The 27,219-nt window shown below is 46.3% G+C and overlaps 1 protein-coding gene and 1 pseudogene across 1 annotated transcript; both read left to right on the top strand.

Moving 5' to 3' along the window:
- Positions 1 to 11,642: 11,642 nt before the first annotated feature.
- SMKR1 (small lysine rich protein 1) lies at positions 11,643 to 20,509 on the top strand. Its single transcript, XM_037049312.1, has 2 exons — positions 11,643 to 11,934; positions 19,785 to 20,509. Exons 1-2 carry the CDS (start codon positions 11,932 to 11,934, stop codon positions 19,980 to 19,982), a joined length of 201 nt encoding a protein of 66 aa, XP_036905207.1. The 5' UTR covers positions 11,643 to 11,931; the 3' UTR covers positions 19,983 to 20,509.
- Positions 14,505 to 15,356, top strand: LOC118989240 (ADP-sugar pyrophosphatase-like; annotated as a pseudogene).
- Positions 20,510 to 27,219: the final 6,710 nt, after the last annotated feature.

Raw genomic sequence — 27,219 nt, 5'->3', positions numbered from 1 at the left:
AGTGGATTTAGCCTGGGCCTACAAACCAGAGAATCGAGGTTCGATTCCCAGTCAGGGCACATGCCTTGGTTGCAGGCCAGTTCCCAGCGGGGACACGCAAGAGGCAACCATACACTGATATTTCTCTCCCTCTCTCCTTCCCTTCCCCTCTAAAGATAAATAAATTTAAAAAAAAACCTTTTAGAGTAAATACGGCTATGGCATATTATAACCACTGTCTTCCATTGGGCCTCCCCCACTTTCTCATTTTCTTAACCAAAAAAATAAAATAAAAAATTAGCAGCTTTCCGCACTGCCCAGAGAGGGGCTTACACAGCGTTGTTCTCAGTTCCCACATAACTTAAAGGGAAACTTTCACCATGTTCAGAGTCCTTTTGGCCTGTACTTGGAGGAGGAGGATATCCTCAAATTCCTTGCAGCAGGAACCCACTCAGGAGGCACCCACCTTGACTTCCAAATGGAGCAGGTCATCTACAAAAGGGAAAGTGATGGCATCTACATCATAAATCTGAAGAGAACCTGGGAGAAACTTCTACTGGCAGCCTGTGCCGCTGTTGCCATGGAAAACCTCGCCGGTGGCAGAGTCATGTGGTCCAGGAACACTGCCCAGCGAGCTGTGCTGGGAGCCAGCGGTTGTCACTGAAGCCGCCCCTACTGCGGACCACTTCACTCCCGGCACCTCCCACTGACCAGACCCGGGCAGCCTTCTGGGGGCCAAGACTTACTTATGGTGGTTACTGACCCCAGGGCTGACCACCAGCCTCTCACTGTCGCCCCTTATGTTAGCCTGCCCACCACTGCTCTGTGTGACACAGACTCTGCGCTGTGTGGACCTGAGCATTCCTTGCAACAAATGGGGCTGACTCAGTGGGTCTGGTGTGGTGGATGCTGGTCTGGGAAGTACTGCACATGCGTGGCACCATCTCCTGTGAATACCCATGAGAGGTCGTGTCTGCTTTCTACTTCTCCAGAGATCCTGAAGAAATGGAAAAGGAAGAGCAGGCGGCTGCTGAAAAGGCTGTGTGACCAAGGAGGAATTTCAGGGGGAATGGACAGCTCCAGCTCCCGAGTTCACCGCCGCTCTGCCTGGCCTGAAGGCGCAGGCGCCCTCCGGTCTGTTGGGCGGTTTCCTAACTGAACACTGGCGCTGGAGACTGGTCTTCGGTCCCCAGTGCGCAGGCTACCAAATGGGTAGGAACAGTCACTGAGTCGTCTTAAGCTGTTCTTCCACAGACTCTTAAACAGAATGGAAACAAGGTTGATGGAAAACAAACTTTCTAAAAGGTGTGCCCATTAAAAAAAAGATTATAGTGGAAGTGAAAAGAATAATTTACCTCCCTTATGATCTCAACACTGAGCTATTAATGAGTTGGCAATTTAACAATATGAGGAAATGTGTAATCTCTCCAATAGGGCAGAACAAAGGGAGAGATCAAAGCTCTGTTTATATTGGCGACAACACGCCGGCACTTTCAGAAATGTTGGCGTAAGTCCTAATTGGTAATTTTTGGAAAATACATGAGTTACCTTATTTTACTTATTTTCCACCAATGAATTTTCAGTAGTGGAAAATGACTTGGTATTCCTTCAGGATTCCTGGTCTGGAAAGTTTATGGGAGGTAAGTCTTGAATACCTTACACCTTCAAACATCTTTTCCAGGTGAATGTATTTTCTAAATGTTTGGTTAGTCTAATATCCTTAAAATGGTGAGCCTCAATATTTGGAAGCAAATTTTTGGGAGTATATTCTTACCCTGAAAGGGATCTGAGGTCATCTAGGCCCATCTCTGTCCACTGTGAGAATTGCTTTAAAAGCATCTCCCGGGTGCTTTTCCAGCCCCTAACATGTTCACTGACAAGAACCTATGACTTTGTAGTTTCCATAGTAACAACTAAGTGTCGACTGCTGAATGAAGCACCTCAGTACAGTCAACTTATGGTATCATTTAGGCCAGAACAACCATGAGCATTTATAGAATCTACGAACTTAACTTTAGCTATTGGTTGCACTTTTTCCCCCTTTGCTAATTTCCGAGGGCTGCTGTAACAAGTTACCAGAAGCCGAGCGGCTTAAAACAAGAGAAATGGATTTCCTCGCAGTTCTGGAGGCCGGAAGTCTGAAATCCAGGTGTCAGCAGGACTGTGCTCCGCCCAGAGCCTCCGGGCTCCATTCCTCACCTCTCCCAGCTTCTGAGGGCTGCCGGCATTCCTTGGCTTGCACATCACCCCAACTTCTGCCTCCACGGTCACACTGCTTCCCCCTCCTCTCCCTCAAAACTCTCTTTGCCTCTCTTGTAACGATATCTGACTGGATTTAGGGCCCATGAGGATAAGCTCCTCTTCTCAAGATACTTAATTCCATCCTTTACCATATAAGGTAATAGTCACAGGTTCCAGGGAAAAGGAGGACATAAAGGTGTATTTTGGGGGACCACACCATTCAATCCACTGGCAAACAGCGATAATGATGTATGTGCCCTCCCTCTATCACTATTGGAGGTGTAAGGAGAGACCCGGAGGAAGTTACTTTATTTGTACAATGTGTGTGGTCATTGACGTAGTCAAAGGAGATTCAAGTGAAAAAAAGAGTTTCAGGCTTGGGTAGACTTTGCGACGTGTAAAGTTGAAGAATACACATACATGGATATTTGTGATAAGAATTACAATGTAAAAATTCAAAGAAGTTTTCAGAGTTCACAAGGAAAACTGTAAGCTCCCACCCCAGATCTCTGTCTCGTTCTTCAGAAGTCCACACCGTCGTAGTTTTCTGTTTATCCTTTCTGCAAAGTCTGTGATAATACCCATCTCCCACCAACTTTTTTTTTCACACAGGCGGGAGCACAATATATTCTGTGCTATACTTGTTTTTTTTTTAAAAAAAAAAAGTCATTTATGGCCCTGGCGGGTGTAGCTCAGTGGATTGAGTGCGGGCCTGCAAACCACACAATCACAGTTCGATTCCCAGTCAGGGCACATGCCTGGGTTGCAGGCCAGTTCCCAGCAGAGGATGCACAAGAAGCAACCATACACTGATATTTCCTCTCCTTCCCTTTTTCTCTAAAGATGAATAAATAAATCTTTTTTAAAAAGTCATTTATCCTGGATATCTAACCTTTCTATATCACTACTCATGTGACTATTCACTTAATATGATAAATAATTAAATAATTCTTCCCTAATACTGCTTGCAAATAGTTTTCAGCTAGGAAGAAAGGTTAGAAGCCAGAGACGGGAAGAATGGGGTGTGTGTGTGTGTGTGTGTGTGTGTGTGTGTGATGGGTGAGGTTGAGGCAGATTCACTCAGTTCTCATAGCAACAGGCCACAGCAGTCTGAGGTACAACCTCCTGCCGGCAGGTCTGGCCTTTCAGACTCCCAGGCCCTGTGAGCGTAATGAGATTGTGCCCGAGTGGGCGGCGGGGAGGGGTGCAGACTGTCTTCTCCTTTATACTTTTTATTTTATAGAAAATAACCGAAATCTTTCTAAGGAATTGCAAGAAGGCAGAAGTCACCCCACCTCTGCTCAAACACCTTTGATGACAGTGACTTCCTGACTAAATAAAACAGTGCCATCTGTCCCCTTGCCTTCAAATGGAAACATTACTGGAAACATGCTGTAACTTTTTGTTCACATGCTTAATGGAGCTGGCGTGACAAAAATCCTCCATGTGGATGCCTGTGAAAATATGTCTTCACCACAGGAAGTGAGATGTTTTACCCAGAAAAGCCACAATGTATCAGATTCAGTGAGAGTGCAGGACCCAACTTGGTGAATTATTGTATCCCGGCTCTGACTATTAGCTGTGTGATAACTGACAGGCTCTTCTACTTCTCTGTATCTAAGACTCCGCATCAGTAAAACGGGATAATACTACCTACCTTCTAGAACTGTAAGGATTAAATGAGTCAATATGCATATAGTGCTTCAAATCGTGCTTGCACCCTGACCAGTGTGGCTCAGTGGGTTGGGCATCATCCCCCAAAGTGAGAGGTCACCGGTTCAATTCCCAGTCAGGGCACATGCCTGGGTTGCAGGCCAGGTCCCCGATAGGGGCAAAAGAACAATTCTCTAGATCAGAGATCAGCAAACTACAGCCCACAGGCCAAATCCAGCCCACCAACACTTTTTATAGAGCCCACCAGCTAAGAATGATTTTTACATTCCTAAATGCTTGAGGAAAAATACACTGAAGAAAAATACTTTATGACACATGACAATTTGATGGAATTTAAATCTGGGTTTCCAGGATAGCTTTATTGGAACACAGCACATTCGTTCATTTATGTGTTACCTGTAGGTGCTTTCACGCCGCAATAGCAGAATTGTGTACTTTCAAGAGGACATGAGGCCCTCAAAGCCTAAAATATTTACTGAGTTTGCTGACCACCCCTGCCCTAGGTGATTTCGTCTGAGCCTGCCCCAGCTGGGCCTACTGCACCCCCAGGTTCTCCCTGCTAGGACCCTGATGCCTGACCAGAGGAAATTACCTTCAAAGGACAAGTTTTTGTAATTTCCTCTACAATATTAGGACTACAATGAGCGAAGCGAGTGCAGTGCCATTGGACAATTGAACTTAATGAAAAGAAAAGGAGAAGGAAGGAAGGAAAGAGAGAGGGAGAAAGACACTACCAGAGTGAAAAGTAGAAAACAGAAAATTTTAAATGGAACTTCTAAGATAGTGATAGAATATTCTGAATTTGGGTATTCTAAAAATGCATGCTTCTATTCTGGTAATGTTATATTTTTTAAAAGAACAGCACAGTTAATGTTACTATTAATAAAGAAGACATAAGGATGTGTATCTATAAACAGATAAAATTAACTAGTGCTACTTGGATGTGAGTTTGAATAGTTATCTAAATTTAGCATCATCTTCCAGTGTTTACAGGAAGATTAGTTCAGTTCTTGTAGAATAAAGAGTTGTTCAGTCCTAAATGTTAAGTGATTCTTATGTGGACTGGTTTTAATCTTTTTACATTTTTAAAGAAGATTGTATTTATTTATTTTTACAGAGCAGGGAGGGAGAGAGAAAGAGAGGGAGAGAAGTATCAATGAGCGAGAGACACTTCAATCTGTTGTTCCTTGCACGGCCCCTGGCCAGGGAGCGAACCTGCAACCCAGTCATGTGCCCTGACCAGGAATCAAACTGGCAACCTTTCGCTTTGCAGGACGATGCCTGACCCACTGATCCACGCCGGTCAGAGTGCGGACGGGTATTTAAGAAAATGCAAGCCCTGGCTGGTATAGCTCAGTGGATTGAGCACGGGCCTTCGAACCAGAGTATCACAGTTCAATTCCCAGTCAGGGCACATACCTGGGTTGCCAGGCCAGTTCCCAGCAGGGGACACATGAGAGGCAACCATACATTGATATTTCTCTCCCTCTCTCCTTCCCTTCCCCTCTAAAGATAAATAAATAAAATACTTTAAAAAAAGAAAATGCATATGCTGTCAATAATAATGTGATCCTAACAGTAACCTGTGCTCTGTGTTCTAACAAGGGCTACTTCTCAGCCATACACCTCAGCAGCCTTCAGGCACCTCCCTGCAGGGTCAATGCCAAGGCTCCCTCCAGGGCAAAGACCGATGATCCATTTGGTCAATGGGAAAGGGTGCTACCACTGAAGTTGTTCCAGTCGTCACCGGATCATTCACTTTATGTCTCTCCTGTCCACTCACAAAGCATGCTTTCTTGTGCTTTAAATTTTTTTTCACCTTTAGGGAGGTATAATTGACAAAACTGCAGAAGTAAGGCCTGCTTGAGCGTGGTTGGCAGGGTAATAGTATGGGTGTGATAATTCATAGTTTTATTTTGAACATTTTACCTAAAATGTCATGTGGTGTGCTTGAGTGTGATATTGTTATGTCACAGAATTACATGCTTATGATTTTGTAATAAAAAACACATGTTATTTGTGTCGGACCCTGTATTTAAAGTGCAGAACATGATTTAACATTCATATATGTTGTGAAAGGATTCCAAGAATAGAGTTAACGCATCCATCACCTCATTTACTTATTTTTTGGTTAGAACATTTAAGTTCCACTCGTGGCAAATTTCAATCATACAATACAATATTATCAACTATACTCGCCATGATATAGTTAAGATCCTCAGACCTTATTCATCTTGTAACTGAAAGTTGGTACCTCTCCCCATTCCATTTCCTACCCACCCCCCAAGTTTATCTTCTCAAGGAAGGCCTGGAAACAACTTGAACTTACAATGTGTTTTCACATGCATTCTATACATCAGCTTTACAGCAACCCAAGGGAAGAAAGTGAAGCTTAAAAAATTGCTCAACATTGCTGAACAAATAAGTAGTGAATCAAGACTTGAACCCACACCTCTGGCCTCAAGTCCAGGGCACTTTCCTGAATAATTCTGGTGTTTAACTAAGCACAGGCTGGACAGAGGGACAGAGCTGGTTTGGGCTCTGCTTTTGTGAACGAGGGCAAGTTACTTACTCTCTGACCTCATGGGCACCTTGAAGAGCTTAACAGAAATTCCTTACGGGTTGTAGGGAAGTGATAATGCCATTGTGCTTAGGACGCTGCCTGCCATCTGTGCTCCTTCTATGCTATTATTTGCCTGTGAAATGACGTCTAGTCTGAAATGGTGAAGATGTCAACCAAGGAATCAGTATGGAAGAATTTCCCAAGAATGGCCCTGGCTGGTGTAGCTCAGTGGACTGAGCACAGGCCTGTGAAGCAAAGGGTTGCCAGTTAGATTCCCAGGCAGGACACATGTCTGGGTTGCACACCAGGTCCCCAGTAGGGGACACATGAGAGCAACTACACATTGATGTTTCTCTCCCACTCTTTCTCCTTCCTGTTACCTCTCTCTAAAAATAAATAAATAAAATATATTTTAAAAAGGAATTTCCCGAGGATGTACAAGCCTCCATGATGGAGACAGGTGAGTCAGAGGCGACAAAGGGCTGAAAGACGGAAGGGCAGTTTCGCAAACTAAGAGAGGCCGACATGAGGGCGAGATGCCTGAGGTCCAGGGAATAACGAGGCCTGAGGACTGGAGCGCGGATGGAGGCCATTATTCCACAATACACACTGTGTCATCCCAAGGGAAGAGGTAACTGACGCTATTAGATAGTCATGTGAGGAGACTCCGAGGAAAAATGGCAAAGGGCTGAGGACTGGACTTTGAGATGAGCCAACACACGGAACGCAGGAGAGGCAAGTTAGGTGACTGAGTGAGCAAGGAGCATGACGCATGTCTCAGAAACAAGGGCTGAGACTCTGCAGAATGGGGAGAGAGGCAACATTAACTTAGCTTCAAAGGTCAATGGGAAGGAAGGAGTTGCTGGGCTTGGCAGAATGGAGGTGATAATACTTCCCGCTGAACCATGAAAAGCATCGCTTTAATGTCTATCACTACTGTGCCGGCATAAAAGATGAACCTGAAAGAGGTCGCCCGCTGTGGATAAGAGGAGACAAGGCAACGTAGTTCTACACCAGAGCACACTCGGCCGACCTGAATGGGCACAAAGTGTTGGCTGTGACTAATGAGCCTGCAGAGAAGGTGCAGTTTGCTTCGGGCCTTGAAGGGTGAATAGGCCTAACGACAGGTGAGGGGGAGAAGGCATTCGGGGTGAAGTGGGCCGTGTAAAGGCTGAGAGGTGTGACCATGCAGCAAATCCCAGAGACTGGGGAGTGTGGCAAAAATAAGGACTGTAGGGCTGTGAGAGTGAATAAAGCTAGAAAAGCAGACTGAGGCAAGATTTTTCAAAGCCCATCAATACCACGCCAAGGAGTTAACATTCCAGGAAACACCCTCTTTTTCGTACTGTAAGATGCACCCCTCCCCGATTTAGGAGGAATAATGGTTGTTAATGCTGCCTGAGTTCTGTTTACATTTACATTGGTGAAATATTATGTTATTTATATCATACATTTTACGACATTTTTGCTTCAAAAAAATTTTCCCTATTTTCCTCTAAAACCTAGGTGAGTCTTTTAGTCTGAAAACTATGGTAGTCATTAAGAGTTTTTGAAAGTGGGTGAGACATGACCCTATGAGTGGTTTAGAAAGAATACCAAGACGGGGTGCAGAGCCTGGTACAGCAGGGCCGGTGGAGACCTGAACGTGGGTGGGGGCCTGAGAAATGAGGAGGGGGGCTGGCTAGGGCTTGACAGGAGCAGAGGGCACACTTGACAGGAGCAGAGGGCAGGTTTGAGCCTGGGGGATGAGGCACAGGTGGCATCACCCACAGGCCCTGAAGTCAGGAGGTGGCTCGAGCAGGTGTGGGTGAGAACGCGCTCTGAACGGAGGAATGAGGGAAGCATCAGAGGTGACCATTTATAGTCCCGTCCAAGATGGCTGCCTGTGCCATTATCCTCAGTGAAATTCAGATATGAGGAGTGTTTGATTTTAAATATGGTAGGATTTAGGTTTCTAAGAGCTAAACTTCATGGAGGTATGATCATTGTGTGACAAAATGCGCTCATTTGAAGTGTACGATGAATTTCGACGAATATATACACCTATGCAGGTTCAGCGATCACCCAGAGTGCTACTCTCAGAAGGTCTTGAGTTCGCAGTCTTGAAATTCTCAGTTTACCTTTGAATTTCTGTTTTGTAAGTGAAGTCCAATGGGACAGTGCATTGTGTTGGAGGGAGGGGCCTGGAGTATGCACTCCTGAGTCTCATCTGTCACCCCCAGACCCCTAACCCTGACACCCACCCTTTCCATCCCCAGCCCTTCCACCCCCACCCCCTCCTCAGGCGCAGGCTGGCATCCAGGTCCCAGCGCAGAGCACGGCTGCACCACAGCACATTCAGGAATGACATGAGTATCTCACCCACCAGCATCTGGGTACCAAGTACAGCCCAGCACAGAGGTGGCGTGACCTCTTTGGGGCGGCAGTGAGGTGGAAGCGGGTGGGAAGGGAGGATACCTGGAAAGGGGAATGTCCTCGTCCCCTGGGGAAATGCAACATTAAGGAGCAAAGCAAAACAAACAAAACAGCATAATAGGTTCATAGAGACCACAGGAAAAAGGAAAAGTTTTATAATTTAGTAACTTTACTGGCATTTTTATTTCCTGCTTCCCCACGTTTTCATTTTGTGCTGAGCCAGGAAGATTGCANGAGTATCTCACCCACCAGCATCTGGGTACCAAGTACAGCCCAGCACAGAGGTGGCGCGACCTCTTTGGGGCGGCAGTGAGGTGGAAGCGGGTGGGAAGGGGGGATACCTGGAAAGGGGAATGTCCTCGTCCCCTGGGGAAATGCAACATTAAGGAGCAAAGCAAAACAAACAAAACAGCATAATAGGTTCATAGAGACCACAGGAAAAAGGAAAAGTTTTATAATTTAGTAACTTTACTGGCATTTTTATTTCCTGCTTCCCCACGTTTTCATTTTGTGCTGAGCCAGGAAGATTGCACGGCCAGCCCTGCGCTGGTGTGCGGACCGCCACCATCAAGATGCAGGCATTCCTGTCGCTGCCCAGTTCCCTCTGAACCCTGCGCAGAGTTGGTCCTCCCATCGCCCCCGCCCCGCGTACTCTGAGTCACTCCTGACCGCTGGTGTACATTTTAATACTGAAGTTTTAAAATCTGGAGCAGGGCTCAGGACCTCCTGTCTGGCATTCAAGAAAAGGAGGGTTGAGCCCTGGCTGGTGTAGCTCAGTGGATTAAGCGGGGGCCTGCAAACCATAGGATCACGGTTCGATTACCAGTCCAGGGGATGCACGAGAGGCAACCATATGCTGACGTTTCTCTCTCCCTCTCCCCCCTCTCCTCTTCTAAATAAATAAAATCTTTAAAAGGGCTGAAATAGATATGGGAGTGACCCCATTGTGACACCCGGAGATTAAGGGAGGGGCCCCAGAGGAGAAAGCAAATGCAGAAGGCAGGGGAATTTGCCATATGAAGGGCATAGGGCATCATGAAAAACCTACCAGACAAATGAAAAGTAGCTACAACCCCCTTGCTTTATTGATGAATGCCTAGGGGAAAGAATTGTGAGAACATAAATACTGGTGTATGTACTCCCCTTTTAAAAGCCAGGTCATCATTCAAAAGGCAAACAAAACAAACACCTTATTCTTGGTTGCAGAGCCTTTCAGGACCTCACCCCTTCTTCCTGGCCCCATTTTCTCTACCTACCCTTCACCTGCAATGTCCTGTCCCTGATCTTCACATCGTTCACTGCTCCTGATCATCTAAATCTCAGTTTAAACATCACCTCCTCAGGTCTTCCCCAAACAGCAGTCTAGAAGAGCATTCAGTCATTGCCTCAGTTTAATATACCCAAGGTAATACACTCCGTTACATCTATTTTTTTAAAGATTTTATTTATTTTTATAGAGGGGGAGGGAGAGGGGGAGAGAAACATCCATACGTAGTTGCCTTCTGAAGGTCCCCTACTGGGGACCTGGCCTGCAACCTAAGCATGTGCCCTGACTGGGATGGAACCAGCAACCTTTGGGTTTGCAGGTCAGCGTTCAATCCACTGAGCCATACCAGCCAGGGCACATCTATTATTTTTAATGTCTGCCATGTCCTCCATTTTTATATGCCCAGCCCCCTCAAAATACCCTTAAGAACAATAACTTTGCCTCACCCAGGGTATTAGTGGCCCAGAACCTATTGTCTGACAGATGGAGGATTATTAATAACTGCTAAATAAAAGGGAAGAAGTCATTTAAAAAGGAGAAAGAGTCCTGGCAGGTGTGCCTCAGTTGGTTGGAGTGTTGTCCATGCACAGAAGGGTCACAGGTTGATTCTAGGTTGTGGGTTTGGTTCCAGGTCAGGAAGCGTTGGAGAGGCAACCAATGTCTCTCTCTCTCTCTCTCCCTCCCTCCCTTCTCCTTTCTCTAAAACCACTAAGCATGTCCTCAGGTGAGGATAAAAAAAGGGGGGGGGGGGGGAAAGAACGAAGGTCCTGTTTCCAAAGTGTAGCCTTCCCTAAAGAGAGGAGGCTGCCGGGATGAACTTGAAAGATTGGAAGTTCACCAACTCAGAACTGCACCAACTCGACTCTTTCTTTTCTAATCCCATGCAGAGTATACGAACTTTCAGGCACTTACTCTCTCAGGCACTTACTCTCTCGGGGCCTGTATCAGGCTTTTTTAGAAGCATTTTCCCATGTTATTCTCACTTCAACTCCCAAGAGCTTCATCTCACTTTCCAAGAGATCGTGGAGTCTTCGGTGACTTCTCCAAGGTCAACCACTGAGTGACCACGCTCAGACTCCCACCCGAGTGGGCCCACTCCAACCCCAGTTCCTTGCGCCTCCCGCGACCCTCCCCCTGCCGGATTCTGCGCCTGGTCCGGCCCCCGAGTTCCAATCCAGACGCCCCACGCCGAGCCGGGTTCCCGGCACTCGCAGCCCTTTTCACCACCTAGCGCGTGGTAAAATGGTCCCGCCAGCGCGGCAGGGCGGGCAGGAGAAAGCGGTCGCTACTACGAAAGCTGGCGCGGGATCCAGGACGCGTGCTGTGCCTGCTGGGCTCTGCGGGACAGTTGAGCTTCAGGCCCCGGTGTCCTGGCAACAGGTAAACACTGCGAGGCCCCGCCCCGCTCCGCCCCGCCCCGCGTTTGTGCGCTAAGCCCGCCGGCGTCCGCGTGTAACCAGTCCTTCCGCTGCTGCGCTCACCGTGAGTGGTGCCCCGTTGGCTTTGGTGCCTCTGGGCTGCAGTGCCTCGGTCACCGGGGGTGGCGGCAGCTCGGTGGCTGCTTGCCCCCTAACCCCGCGGGACTCCCCGGACCGTCTTGGCTTTCTAAGAAGCGAGGCCTGGTCCCAGCCCCGCGGCGGTTCTCAGTTGAGCGCGGAGGAGAAAGCCACTCGCTCGGCAGGAATGGACTCAGGGGCTCTGCCCCCATGTGATACGTGGAACTGGGGTCGCCTTCTTTATTTCAGGACTCATCCATGCCAAGTTCACCTGCTCCACTGAGAAAGGAGTTACCATGGTAATCACATCTGTTTTAAGTATAAGAGATTACGAGGCCCTTGCTACTTTAGTTTCTTACCGTTCAGCCTTGTAGAGTCAGGCTTTACCGAGATTGTTACCCATGCCACGAGACTGGCACCTTCATCTCCTCGAATTATGGGTAGTGTCCAACCCAGTGATCTGAACACTTGGCTAAAGATGAGGCGGGCGAGGCTTCCCCGTGTGGTCGACGCTCTGAAGGGGACTACAGGAGAATCAGGCTGAACTCTCTTTCTGTGAGATGGTGGGTTTTAGTTCCTTGGTTCTGTTGAGCCACTTAATTTCACATCCAGAAGTTGGTTTGTATGTGAAATAAAGAGGCTGGCCAGTAAGTGCCAGCAGGGACTGGCCGGGCACCTAGCTCGGCTGCAGCTGCTGCAGCCCCAGTTCTGTGCGGGTGTCTTATCTGAAGATTGAGGAGTAAAAAATGACGCCAGGTGATCGAACCCTTGGCTGATTTTAGGGAATTCCAGTTTCAGAACGGCTTTGGAGGAGACCATTTATGTAAGGAATTTTTCCATTAAAAATTTTTTGTTGATTGGTTTTAGAGGGGGAGAAAGAAACACTGGTTTGTTTTTTTTTTTCACTTATCAATGCATTTATTGGTTGCTGCTTGTATGTACTCTGCCTAGACATTGAGCCCACAACCTTGGTGTATCTGGAGTATGCTCTAACCAACTGAGCTGCCTGGCCAGGGAGTTCTTGCATTTTATGCTGAGGAACACCTACATCATTTTTGCATCTCACCTCCAACCTCTGAAACTTCAAACTTCCATTTCCAACTTCCAACCAAGTTTCTCCACCAGAGAGCCTTTTCAAATTGTCTTCAAAGTCCAGCTCTTTTAGCCACTACCTTCTCTGGCCTGGTTGGCACACTGCAACAGCATGTTCATCCTCTTGGCCTTGAACTCACAAACATTCCTGTTCCTCAGCCCTCATTCAGTCTCTTGTGCCCTGCTTCCCACCCTTCCTGCCACTGGTGGTCAGGCCCTCTTCGCCACCTGCCTGGATTCCGGCAGTAGCCCACATCCAGGCGTTCTCCAGGGGCTCTCCATCTCCTCATCCTCCCTCCCTGCCAGTTTGATGGCTCCAGGTCCCAGAATGGATGAGATCTCACCCCAGGTCCTCGGGGGTTTTTACCATGTCTGCTCTGCAAGTTCTGCTCTGTGTGAGCTTGGCACTCAGAGCCCTTCGTGAAGAGGCCTCAACCTCGTCGTGAGCTTTATCTACAGTATTATCCTCTCTGCCTAAAAAAAAACCCAAACCCTCCTACACCTGCCCCATCTCTAGCTATTGATCTACTTTTCTTCGAGACAGACCCAGCTCAGAAGTACCTCTTACTTCCCAATTGCTCCCTAAGCACCCACAGCTCTCTGCACCCCACTTGGCAGCGCTTTGCCTGTTTGGTCTTGGAAAGCCTTACTCCTCACCCTCATTAGAATGTAGTGTGGAAATGCGTTTGGTAAATCTGTGTTCCTTCCAGTTCATTGCATGTAACAGCACTAAATAAATACCTCTTGATTTAAATTGACTCATTCCCAGGTTATTTCACAAGGTTGATGTTGCCATTCTCTTTCAGGCCAGAGAACTGAAGCAGAATGGTGCAATAAAGCCATTTAAGCTAATGGCTTCCTACTGCTCCCTGGATAGAAGTCGAGCACCTTAGCTTCCAAGGCCCGCAGGCAGGAGCTGCACCCTGCCTATCTTTCCAGTCTTGGCCTCTCTCACTGCCCACCCGCCCCCACTCCCATGGAAGCCAATGGGCCAGCCACACTGATCCTTTGTTTTGTCCCGTCCCTTCAACTTGGCATGTTCTCTCCAGCCTCAGAGTCTTTGCACAGACTGCTTACTCTGCCAGGGAATTCCCTACCCCTTAGGTCACAGGCCACTCTCAGGAACTCTTCTTCCTTCACATCCCAGACTAGGTCACTGCCTCTCCATCCTATGTCACCATAATGCCATGTACCCCTGGTTGTTCTTTCAGAGCGCAGTTGGTGAGTAAATGTGTTTGTGATTTTTCTCTCACTGGACTATCAGGCTCATGAAGACAGGAGCCCGGAAATGTAGGGCCTGGTGCACAGTAGGTTTTTGATAAATATGTGTTGAGTGAATGAAAGAGGCACTTTGTTGAGAATTCAGGAAAGCAGAAATCTACATTGTTTTCTAAATCTTGGGTCTGCATTGCATCTGAGTTTCAATATTTATTGAAACTGAGCAAATATTTATTCATCTCCGCAATGTGCCAGACATTGGTCTAGGCCTGGGAAGTTCAGTGGTGAACTTACAGACAAACCGCTGGTTAGGAGACCATACTATTAATACACAAACAAAACAATACTAAGTGAAGTGTGCTTGGGGTAGGGAGATTGAAGATGAAATTGGACGCACACGCACACATAACACACCCAGAGTTCAGGCCTTGGGAATGGAATTCCGAAGTGACGAGCAGGGGACTTTAAGAACTACAGCCTCCTCTTTCCCTCCTGGACGCACATCACCCCAGAAGTGTGAACTTCTTGCCTAAGGACTGGAAATACTAACAGTTTGAAAATGGAAAACCAAAAACTAGGAGATTCTTCTCAAGAAACCAAACAGTTTACCTGACCCAGTGGATTGAGTGCCGATCTGCGAACCAAAGGACTGTCAGTTTGATTCCCAGTCAGGGCACATGCCTGGGGCCAGGTCCCCAGTTGTGGGCGTATAAGAGGTAACCACATATTGACATTTCTCTCCCTCTCCTTCACCTCCCCTCTAAAAATAAATACAATCTCTAAAAAAAGGAAGAAACCAAACAGTTTATTATTTCAGAGGAGTTAATGGCAGAAGGCAAATGGATCAAGGTTGAAAAACTGACTTACATGGATCCTGCTGGTAAAAGAAGAACTTCGGAAACTGAAACATACAAGGAGGGAAGGACAGTCAGCTGATGGTGTAGCGATGATCCCAGCGCCGCAGAGAACTCTTCATTCTGAATGTAACAGTGCCTGCCACCCATACGAGGCTACTGCCTAGAATTCCCCTCAGGCCTCGTAAGTGATAACGAAAGCCCAGAAGCAGCTGCTCTGTAAGAACTGGAATAAGAAATGGGCTACAAAGGTGATGCTATACAGGTGACCCCGATGTTCTCCAGCTATCTGTATGGGTCCAGGTTTGTCAGACTGTAGCCCACACGTTGTGACAGTAACTATTAATGGAGATGCTGAAGATGTAAAACCTAAGCCACAGCCAGGAGAAGGAGAATTTGTGGAAGTAATTTCCTTACCAGAGAATGACCTGATGAAGAGACTTGAAGCTCTGCTGGCCGAAGAACATCTGCCTGTGGATGCTAGGGTCTGTTCCTGTGCTTTGGGGCCGAAACATGCAAACACAGAGCCTCCTGAGGTGCCCTTCCTGAGATTTTAAAGCCAGGAAAGTAGAGCCATGTTCTTATAAATGTGGAGCAGGCCACAAGGGCTGCTTCACTAAGACTTTGTATTCAGCTAAGTTTCATGGAGATTGGAAAGTACCTTTTTCATAAAATAAAAACAACAAAAAATGCAAAAAAAGAAAAAGAAACTTCTGGAAGGGTTGTTTGCAGTCCACCTCTACCCCTGCCCCCCTTTGTCCGGGACAATTCCAATTTATGTTTGTTGAAGCATCCTGGTTTTGAGCAATAAATAACATGGCCGCCCTAGTTATAGCTAGAATATACTCACAGTGTCTGGGAGGTATTTCTAAAGAGGTGACATGTGAGCAGAGGCCAGCAGAAAGACAAGAGACAAACTGTGCCCACTGTGAAGGTCTTCAGGAAGAGGCGGGGACGGGGAGGGGCTGGGCCAGTTTGAGCACTGGAAGGAAGGCCCGTGTGGTTGCAGCTATGCGGTCTCCATTAGCGGGGTTGGAGAGCTTCATGTGGACAGCTGGGAGTTCTGAGACCAGGAGTAGCCAAGAGCCATGGCGTTGTATTCAACCCACCCAGCTAGCTCAAAGACTGAACCTTTTCATTCACTTCTAATTTATTAACATATATTGAGGTGTAACCGATGGATAATAAAAATGTACAGTTTGATAAGTTTGGTATTAGTGTGTTCCCGTTAAACTTGAAGGGGCCTGGGGCCCTGGGTCAGTTGGAAGGTCGTCCTGAACACCAAAGGCTGGGGCATGTAGGGGAGGCAACTGATGGATGTTTCTCTCTGTCTAAAAAAAAAATCAATAAGCATATCCTCGGATGAGGGTGAGGATTAAAAAAAGAGAGAGCCCTGGCTGGTGTGGTACAGTGAATTGAGTGCCCACCTGCAAACGAAAGTCTTGCCAGTTTGATTCCCAGTCAGGGCCCATTGCCTGGGTTGTGGGCCAAGTCCCCAGTAGAGGGCATGTGAGAGGCAACGACACATTGACGTTTCTCTTCCTCTTTCTCCCTCCCTTCTCCTCTTTAAAAAATGATAAATAAAATCTTTTAAAAAATGAGAGAGATAACATGTTGATCACCCCCAAAGTTTCCTGTGGTCCTTTTTAATCAGTTCTTTTCTCCTCCTATCCCCACTCCCCAAGCAACCTGTGATCTGCTTGCCGCCTGTCTTAGAGGGGAAGGGAGAGAGAAAGGGATAGGAACATCATTGTGTGTTTGCCTCTCACACGCCCTCTACTGGGGGACCTGGCTCACAACCCAGGCCTGTGCCCTGACTGGGAATCAAACTGGTGATCCTTTGGTGCACAGGTCGGCACTCAATCCAGTGAGCCACACCAGCCAAGACTTGTTCCCAGTTTTTAACTATTACAAATAAAGCTGCTATGAACAGTCATATACAAGTCTTTGAATGAACATGTGCTTTCATTTCACGTGGGAAGTACCCAGGAATGGAATGGCTGGGTCACGTGGTAGGTATATGTGTAACCTTTTCAAGAAACTGCCAAATCGTTTTTCCAAAATGGCTCTGTCACTTCAGATTCCCGCCAGCAGTGCAGAAGAGTCCCAGCCCCTCCACATCCTCCCCAGCACCTGCTGTGGTCCGTCTTTGTAACCTGAGCTGATCCAATTCATGTGCTGGTGTCTCAGAGCGGTTTTACTCTCATTTCCGGAATGATTAGATGTGTGTGTCTTTTCATGTGCTTACTGCCCGTTTCAATATTTTCTTTGGGGACATGTCCAGGTCTTTTGACCATGTGTTATATTGGGTGATTTTCTCACTATGTTCTGAGAGCCCTTTATTCCGGGTGCAAGGCCTTGATCAGGTATGTGATTTGCAGATGTTTCTCCCAGTCTGTGGCTTGGCTTCTCATTTGCTTAACAATAAATATCTTGCGAAGAGCATGAGTTTTTAATTTTGATGATTATCACATCAGTTTGTTCTTTCACGGCTTATGCTTTTGCTGTCATATCCAAGAAATCTTGGCCCAACCCAAAGTCACAAAGGTTTTCTCCTATATTTTCTTCTAGAGGTGTTTAGTTTCTGGTTTTATATTTCGCTCTATGAGCCATTTTGAATTAACTTTTGTATATAGAGCAAATACGGTTCATTTTTTTTTTTGCAAATGCATATTTAGTATTCCATCTTCACTTGTTAAAAAGGTTACCCTTGCTCCGCCAAACTGCTTTGGCACTTTTGTTGGGCATCGGTGGTTCATGTGCGTGTTGATCTGCTTCCGGCCGCGCTGTGTTCCACTGGTCTGTGGTCCGTCTCGACACTGGCACCGTGCTGCCTAGCTGCTGGAGCTCTATTGTAGTTCTCTTTAAAAAAAAAAAAAAATCCTTGAAATAAAGTAGTATTAGTCCTTCAATTTTGTTCTTCTTTTTCAAAGTCCTTTGAATTTCTGTATCAATTTTAGAATCTTCTACAAAAAGGTGAGAACTTTGAATAAAAATGTCAACCCTCTACATCATGTCCTTTGAATTTCCATATGAATTTTAGAATCAGTTTGCCAGTTTCTACACAAAGATGAAAACTTTGAAAAAAATGTCAAACTTTTGTGTGAGTTTTAGTTCTCAAACCTTTCTAGAGATCAAAACACATTTTTTGCAGTTATGGTTGGTGTGAAAAAAATGTTTGAAGTCACTTTAAAAACCCATGGCCCTCAATCTTTTTTTTTGCACTTTATTTTATTTTATTAAAGTATATTTTATTGATTATGCTATTATAGTTGTCCCATTTTTTCTCCCTTTTATTACCCTCTGCCTTGTACCCCACTCCCAAAAGCATTCCCCCATCTTAGTTCATGTCCTTGGAACATACATGTAATTGTATGATCATTTCCTGTATTATTCTTTTATTTTTAAAGATTTTATTTATTTGTCTTTAGAGAGGAAGGGAAGGAGAGAAGGAGAGAAACATCAATGTATGGTTGCTTCTTGTGAGTCCCCTGCTGGGAACTGGCCTGCAACCCAGGCATGTGCCCTGACTGGGAATCGAACCGCGATCGTGTGGTTCGCAGGCCCGGGCTCAATCCACTGAGCTACACCAGCCAGGCCTCCTGTATTATTCTTAACCTCCCCCTGTCTATTTTCTACCTACCATTTATGCTTCTTGTTCCCTGTACCTTTTCCCCCATTCTCCCTCCTCCCCTTCCCCACTGGTTACCCTCCATGTGATTTCCATTTCTGTGATTCTGTTCCTGTTCTAATTGTTTGCTAAGTTTTGTTTGTTTTTTAGGTTCAGTTGTCGTTTGTTGTCATTTTTACTGTTCATATATTTGATCATCATCTTTTTCTTAGATAAGTCCCTTTAACATTTCCTATAATAAGGGTTTGGTGATGATGAACTCCTTGAACTTGACCTTATCTGGGAAGCACTTTATTTGCCCTTCCATCCTAAATGATAGCTTTGCTGGACAGAGTAATCTTGGATATAGGTCTTTGGATTTCATGACTTGGAGTACTTCTTTCCAGCCCCTTCTTTTCTTTTCTTTTTTAAAGATTTTATTTATTTATCTTTAGAGGGGAAGGGAAGGAGAGAGGGAGAGAAACATCAATGTATGGTTGCCTCTTGTGGGTCCCCTGCTGGGAACTGGACTGCAACCCAGGCACGTGCCCTGACTGGGAATCAAACCACGATCCTTTGGTTCACAGGCCTGCACTCAATCCACTGAGCTACACCAGCCAGGGCTCCAGCCCCTTCTTCCCTGAAAGGTTTCTTTTGAGAAATCAGCTGATAGTCTTATGGGAACTCCTTTATAGGTAGCTGTCTCTTTTTCTCTTTCTGCTTTTAAGATTATCTCCTTATCTTTAATCTTGGGCGACTTAATCATGATGTGCCTTGGTGTGTGCTTCTTGGATCCAACTTCTTTGGGACTCTCTAGAATAGAAGAGTAAAATGAATCCCCATATATTTATTTTCCAGATTTAGAAACTATCAGGGTTTTGCCACATTTGCTCCATCTGCCCTTTTTTTTGGGGGGGGGGGGTGGAAGTTGCAGTATTTTAAAACAAATCTCAGGCCTTGTTTTATTTCATTCCAGCAGATTTTAGTGTGGCTCTCTGAAATGTGTGAACATTTTTTTCCCAATGCCATTATCAGACCTAATAGAATGAATAATCCCTTGATATTATCAGATTCCCCTAATTGCCTAAAAAGTGCCCTTTTACAAGTTGTTTGTTCCAGTCAGAATGCAGACAAGGCCTAGACATTGCATTAGATCAAGTCCCTTTTCACCTAGGGATCCTTAATATACATTTGTTCAACTTCCTGGCATGTGTTTTCTCCTCTCACTCCATGCAAAAGGTTATTTTTGTTACAGTTTTTTATTTTAGGCATTTATTTTTCCATAAGTTCAATAGGATATGTTGCAAATTATGTCATGGATATAAAAACTAATTTTTGCCCTGTATATATATATATATATATTTGTCTTTGAAAGCCAGGTAAAGGGAAAAGAAAGAAAGTCAAGGACAAGGCTCCCGGGAAGAAGCTGAAGAAGCCGGAAGTGGACATCCTCAGCCCAGCAGCTATGCTGAACCTGTACTACATCGCCCACAACGTCGCCGACTGCCTGCACTTGCGGGGCTTCCATTGGCCAGGTGCTCCCAAGTCAAAGAAAGGAAAAGGCAAGACTTAAGTGGCGGTGTTGCACAATCTATCTCCATTACCGAGAACAGACCTTGGGGAAGAGAAATCGGGATGATACAACTATTGCAAGCCCAATGGACTTTACTGAAGGCAACTTGAGATGCAAGCTTTTCTGTGGTAGTTAATGATAAAGAAATGCATTTTACTTCCTCAGCTCCATCCAGGTATGGTTAGCCAGCTTGGTTTTTCAGAAGTTAAGGGGAGAAAATCTGAGTAATTCCTACACAGCATGGTGGAATCAGTAGAACTTTTAAAAACTATTATAATCTTGGGTCAGAATTAAACCTTGCTCTCAAAAGGCAGTTCTAGCTTGCATGAATTTTCCTTGCTCTAAGGGGGTTTACGTAGAGAAGACATGGCAAAAAGCACAGGCTTTGCTGATGACCATCCTTCTCTTGGGCGCTGTTTCCTTTCCCTGTCTTTTTCAGAAAAAAATAATAAATATTTTGTTTTTATAATTTTCTTCTCAGCAGTCTGATTCTTGCTTGATTCTAATTAGCCACAGCTGTCAGTGGAGACTGAGATTGTCACTACTGCTCTGACTCTGTTAGGGCCAAAAAACAAATGATTCAACCCTGGCTGGTGTGGCTAAATGGACTGAGTGCCTGCCTGTGAACCAAAGGGTCATCAGTTCGATTCCCAGTCTAGGGCACATCCCTGGGTTGTGGGCCAGAACCCTGGTGGGTGGTATGGGAGAGACAATCACACACTGATGTTTCTGTCCCTCTCTTTCTCCCTCCCTTCCCTTCCCCTCTCTAAAAATAACTAAAATCTTTTTTAAAAAGCAAATGATTCAAAGAAGCCAGCAGCATTCGGCCTCACCCCTTTTTTCTTTCTAGTTCACCTAACTCTTCTCCCTCTTTTTCTGCACACTCCCAGCTTCTTACCACCTCCTGCAGACTTTCTTTTGCACTTGACTGACCCCCCGTTCTGAAATTGGTGCCAGAAATCTGCCGTGGCCTTCTGCTGATATCAGGGGATCTCCCCAGCCTGGCGGAGACACTCAAGAGGTTAAGCTGCAGCTCCTTCTCCTCTGCCGCAAAGATCTTAAGCCCCTAAAGGGGAAGCCAGAGGGCAAGGCCTTTTCCAGAGTGAGCACCATCTCTGAGTCTCCTGCATTCCACCCTGCCTCCGGCGCTGTCTTCCTGGTGTACCGTGCTGCTCCCCGCACGCCGACATGCACTGTTGTCTCCATTCACAGCTCTGGTTCCTCCGGGCAGCACCAGGGCGGAGTGCTCTGGTTTGTCTGAACTACTTAAAGTGGTGCCGCAGGTGGTTTGGTGAGGATCTCCAAGATTTGTGTAGCTGGCTAAAGGAGGCCGCAACCCAGGACTCAGGATTTCATCAGTATCGAAGAAGAAAGGAAATCTCATGAATCTTTGTACTAGAGAAGGGGGCGTGCTCATAACCCACACGGGGCTGGCATTTGTGTAGCCGCACGGATTGTGCAGATTCAGGGTGAGCCCTTGGCTAGTTGCCAGAGGCGCCCTCACTCTGGTGAAGGTTGGTGCTCTCCTTACCCCGAAGGGTGCGCCCTTTCTGCTCTCCGTCCTCAGGCTTTGGAACCTGGGCACACCTTCCCACTCTGCTAGAGACTGCCGGGCTGGATCTAGTGGTTTCTGTTTGTGAACACACTCATTAACTCGGTCCTTCTCAAAGTGTGAAGCATATCACGGTTTGGGGGACTTGTCAAAGTGCATGTTGCCAGGCCCCACCTAGCAGGAAGTTTCAAGAATTTGCATTTGCACTAAGTTCCTAGGTTTCGCTGCTGTGCTAGACCACAGACTTGAAGGAGCACTGCTCTCATTTATTCATGTCACCCAACCACAGGCTAACAGGCATCCAGAGTCTTTGAACTTGCAGGATGTCTAATGCCCTCTCTGCCTCACTTGGGTTCTGGAAGCTCACATCTGAGCAGTTACGTTTATTGCAATACTGGGGAGGTGTCTCCTGCAGAGCTTCCTCCTGATCGCCCTGGGAGCCCGATGACATCGTTTAGGGGACAAGGAGACATGCCCGTCAGCACACGTGCACAGCTAAGGAGATTACCTGGAAGCAGGAATGTTTTCTTCTTTGGAGATGCTTAAATGATGAACAGAAAGGAATGTGAATGGTGGATGAGGCACTGGCTACTCAGGACCGACACCCAGTTTCTTGAGGAGTGGCCGGAGGTTTAGTGTTGTTCATCGGACCCTGGGGTTCGGAGAGGAGCCTGTAGGTGTTCTGAAACAAGTAGTGATAATTTTTTTTAACAGTGTGAATCATTGTATTGATTTCTTAGTTGCTTCATCACCAACTGGCAGTGGGGACTCATGCCCTTGATTTGTTACCCAGAGCCCATCAGTATTTCATTTTGAAATAATTGCTGGTAGGCTCTCAAGTTGCCACACACCATTACTGAGTTGATGTCCGAAGGGTTATGTGTAAAGAATGCTCCATTTAAAGAAGATTGGGGTGTATATGTTTCTTAGGCTTTTCATTGCCCACACAATTTTTAAAATGTGTTATATTGATTACACTATTACAGCTGTCTTAATTTTTCCCCTTTTACCCCCCTCTCCCCAGTACCCACATTCCCTCCAGCAATGCCCTCCAAACTTAGTTCATGTCCATGGATCATGCATATAAGTTCTTTGGCTTCTCCATTTCCTCTACTATTCTTAACCTCCCCCTGTCTTATTTTGTGCCTACCATTTATGCTCCTTATTCCCTGTACTTTTTCCCCCTCTCTCTCCCTCCCATTCCCTCACTGATAACCCTCTATGTGGTCTCCATTTCTGTCATTCTGTTCCCATTCTGGTTGTTTGCTTAGTTTTTTCTTTTAAATTCAGTTGTTCATAGTTGTGAATTTGTTGTCATTTTCATGTTCATACTTTTGATCTTCTTTTTCTTAAGTAAGTTCCTTTAGGTGATGATAAACTCCTTTAGCTTTACCTTGTCTGGGAAGTACTTTATCTGTGCTTCCATTCTAAATGATAGCTTTGTTGGATAGAGTAATCTAGGTTGTAGGTCCCTGCTTTTCATCACTTTGAATACTTCTTGCCAATCCCTTCTAGCCTGCAAGGTTTCTTTAGAGAAAACAGCTGACAGTCTTATGGGAGTTCCTTTGGAGGTGACTCTGCTTTTCTCCTGCTGCTTTTAAGATTCTCTCTTTATCTTTAAACTTTTAATTACTGATATAATTATCTTTACATTTTAATTATGATGTGTCTTGGTGTGATCCTCTTTGGGTCCAACTTGTTTGCCATTCTCTCTGCTTCCTGGATTTGTATGTCTATTTCCTTCACCAAATTAGGGAAGCTTTCATTATTTTTTCAGATAAGTTTTCAATTTTTTGCTCTTCTTTTTCTCTTTCTAGCATCCGTATTCAGATGTTAGTACATTTGGAAATGTCCCAAAGGCACCTTATACTACCCTTGTTGTTGTTGTTTTTTTTTAATTTTCTTTTCTTGCTGTTCTGGCTGAATGCTTATTTCTTCCTTATGTTCTAAATCGATGATTTGAATCCCAGCTTCATCCCCTCCATTGTTGGTTATCTGTAGATTTTTCTTTATTTCACTTGCATAACCTACCTTCATTTCTTCCTGGGTCTTTTTATTTTGTTGCCATACTCGAATGAGTTCTGTGAGCATCCTGATCACCAGTGTTTTGAACTCTGCATCTGATAGGTCGGGTATCTCCATTTTGTTTAGTGTTTTTTTTTTTAAGGTTTTGTTCTGTTCTTTCACTTGGGCTGTATTTCTTTGTCTCTATGTATTAGGTATAACTGCTTTGACTCCCTACCTTAGTAGTGTGGCCTACTGCAGAAAAGGCACCTACAAATTGTGTAGGGGAGAACCTTAGGTAATTTCCGGGGGGCAACCTGCTTCACTGCCCCACCCCTGGCTTGGGGGGGGGGCAGGGGCTGGAGAGGGGACAGTGCCACTGCCTGGCTTCTGGAGGTTTGCCCAGCACTTGCCCTGTGTGACTGGTGCCCTTCTAGCTGTTGCCCCGGTTCTGAATCCCAGAGAGTATGTACCTGAGTACATTTCAGGCCCTTTGAGCTATCTCCTGAAAATCCGGCAGGTTCTTCTGCCGCCCTAAGCCCTGCTGAATTTTACAGCCAGAAGTTATGGGGATTGATCTTCCTGGCGCTGGAACCCTGGGCTGTGGGGTCTGGCCGGGGGCTGGGATTGCTTCCTCCCAAAGTATCCCCCCCAGTTTTTATACACCACACGTGAATGTGGGACCGCCTGTTCCGCTGCTGCTGCCTCTCTGTGTCACGCCGCATCTCTGCACCAATCTGTCCGTTAAGCATCGCTGCCTGTCCTAACCATCTGGTTGAACGTGGCTTCTTTAAATCCTTGGTCGTCAGACTTCCAGACAGTCCGATTTTCTGACAGTTCTGGGGGTTATGTGTCTTGAGGTCTGGCTATAATTGTGTCTGGGGTTGTGGCAAGGAGGCAAAGCGTGTTCACCTACACCTCCTTCTCAACTGGAAGTCCAAATAGCTAGAATTTTTTAGAGAAATTGAATTTTTGGTGAAACTTTACATTTAAAACTTTTGCCAACAAATTTATCTCCTTTTAACACATGTATTTAGCATTTGGTCTGCTTTGCACTGGGAAGATAAGACAGGGCTCCTAGCGGGCAGGCGCTTCTGGCCCAGGGAAGGTGACTGATACACAGAAGCCATCTTGACCAGGAGCACTTAAGATTCTGTTTCTACTTTATATAACTTACGAAGGTGATTCACAGGACGGTGGGGCCAGGAGACCTTAGTAGTGCCCTCTGGAGGGCATCGGATGATAAAATAATCCTTGAACCTTGCTGTTATTATTTCCCCTCAACCCAAGTTGGCAAGGATCTGATGATTCTTCCTGTGGCTGAGGATTCTCCGGGAGCTCGTGTGGGAGCCCCGGGGGGGAAAGTCCACATAGGCCCCGTGCCGTGTGCAGGGGGGGAGGGGGCGGAGGTGGAGGCGCAGGCCTGCTGTGAGGCTCCAGGGATCCTTGGGAGGATGGACGCCAGGCCCCCAGAGTGGACAGGTGGGACAGAAAGGAAAGGTGACTACAACAGGCAACGTGCCCACTGAGGAGGAAGAAAGATTTGGCAATAGCATGTGGAAAAGGGACATTTTTCAGAATGGAAGTGCCCCTTGAAAAATTGATGACATATAATGAAAAAAGAGAAATAATAACATGTGTTGGTGAGGATGTGGAGAAAATGCAACCTCTAGAGGTTCCGGTGGGAATGTAAAATGATGCAGCTGCTGTAGGAAAATTTGGCCATGCCTCAAAATATTCTAAGCAGAGTTCCCGTGTACCAGCAATTCCACTCCTAGGTATATGCCTGAGACACCTAGGATATACATTGTGCTAAATGAAGGAAGCCAGTTGCAAAGGCCACATCTTAGGTAATTCCATTTATATTCAATGTCTCAAGTAGGTAAATCCATAGACATGGAAAGCACATTATTGGTGGCCAGGGGCTGGGACTGGGGGAAGTGGTGGCTAGTGGGGAGGGGTTCCTTCGTGAGGTAGGGAAAGTGTTCTGGTGTCAGACAATGGTGATGGTTGCATAATCTTGTGAATATACCCTGAACTGTACCCTTTAACGGTGGATTTTATAGAGTGTGTATTATATGTAAAGTTAATAAGCTGATGACAGCTAGCAAAGGTCCCCAATGACTGGGAGAAAAAAGAGGCCAGGATGAGTGCCAGGTGCCAGAGTGGGTGCCCAGGCAGAGATGACGCAGAGGGAACAGGTCCCTGTCAAACAGCCAGACGCCTGGGGCAGGAAAAATTAGGAGCTGCAGCCAAAGTGGGGACTTTGGACCCACAGTGTCCAACTTTCCTGCCAGGAAAGGGCCTGCAGAGCCTGGACGGCCTCATCTTTACTCAAGTTCCAATCAGCATCACCGTTTTTACCGCCCTCTCTGGACCTCACCCTCAGCAGGTGACCTGATCTCCCGGTTAAGGGGCCGCTTCGCCACCCCACACATTTCTAACTCTGAGTCTGGCCCCTCCTCTGCAAGGAGAAGTTCCAAACTCTTCCACAGGAAGAGTTCCAAATGGAACCAATTTCTTACTGGCGCCGCCTTTCCATAGAAGCCTCCTCCTTTGTCTTTTCTGCTAACCCTCAAGGCTGCCAAGGCTCATTTTACCGTAGTTTCCACCCCTGGTCCTGCCCATTTGTTTCTCCAGCCCTGGGGAGCTGACTGCCCAGAGGGGAGCCCAGGGGAGGTCCTCAGCCTGACTGTCCACTCCACAAGCTCAGACACAGACGCAATGCTGCCCTCCCCCCACGCCAGCCCGAGGCCTCCGCTACCTCAGGGAAAGCGAGGCTGGTAGTCAAGAAAGCAAAGAGAAATCCCTAGCTGGTGTAGCTCAGTGGATTGAGCACAGACCTCTGAAGCAAAGGGTTGCTGGATCAATTCCCAATCAGGGCACATGCCTGGGTTGCAGGCCAGGTCCCTAGAAGGGGACACATGCGAGGCAACCACACATTGATGTTTCTCTCCCACTCTTTCTCCTTCCCTTCCCCTCTCTCTAAAAATAAATAAAATGTTTTAAAAAACAAAGAGAAATGAGTTTGAGTCTGTGGAACTTTAAGAGCTGAGAGCTGAATATTTTTATCTTATTTTACATTTGAAAATTGACTTAGAAACATTTCCGAACTCACGGAAGAGTAGGAGTACAACAAATCCCAGCTTCAGCTTTGCGCATTTAGCCTTATGCATCTATCCCCACTCGCATTTGTTTCTTAGCATTTTATTGTATTTTTAAAATATTTTATCTATTTATTTTTAGAGGCGGGGAAGGAAAGGGAGAGAAAGTGTGGGAGAGAAACATCAGTGTGTGGTTGCCTCTCATGTGCCCCCTACTGGGGACCTGGCCTACAACCCAGGCCATGTGCCCTGACTGGGAACCGAACCACAATCCTTTGGTTCATAGGCCCTCGCTCAATCCACTGAGCTACACCAGACAGGGCACATTTTTTAAAAAGATTTTATTAATTTATTTTTAGAGAAGGGGGAAGAGAGGGAGAAAGAGAAGGAGAGGAGCATTGACATGAGAGAGAAACATTCATCGGTTGCCTCTCACATGTACCCCGGGGGGCCCCAACCCGCAACCCAGCCCTGTGCCCCGACCCAGAATCAAACAGGGGACCCTTTGCTTTCTGGGATGACACCCAACCAACTGAGCCACATCGGTCTGGGCTCTTTAGGATTTTAAAGAAAATCA

The sequence above is a fragment of the Sturnira hondurensis genome, unplaced genomic scaffold (assembly GCF_014824575.4).
Source record: "Sturnira hondurensis isolate 20B ecotype Veracruz unplaced genomic scaffold, ASM1482457v3 Scaffold0006437, whole genome shotgun sequence".
Lineage (NCBI taxonomy): Eukaryota > Metazoa > Chordata > Mammalia > Chiroptera > Phyllostomidae > Sturnira > Sturnira hondurensis.
Note: the sequence above shows the minus strand (reverse complement) of the source record. Positions and strands in the feature narration are given on the sequence as shown.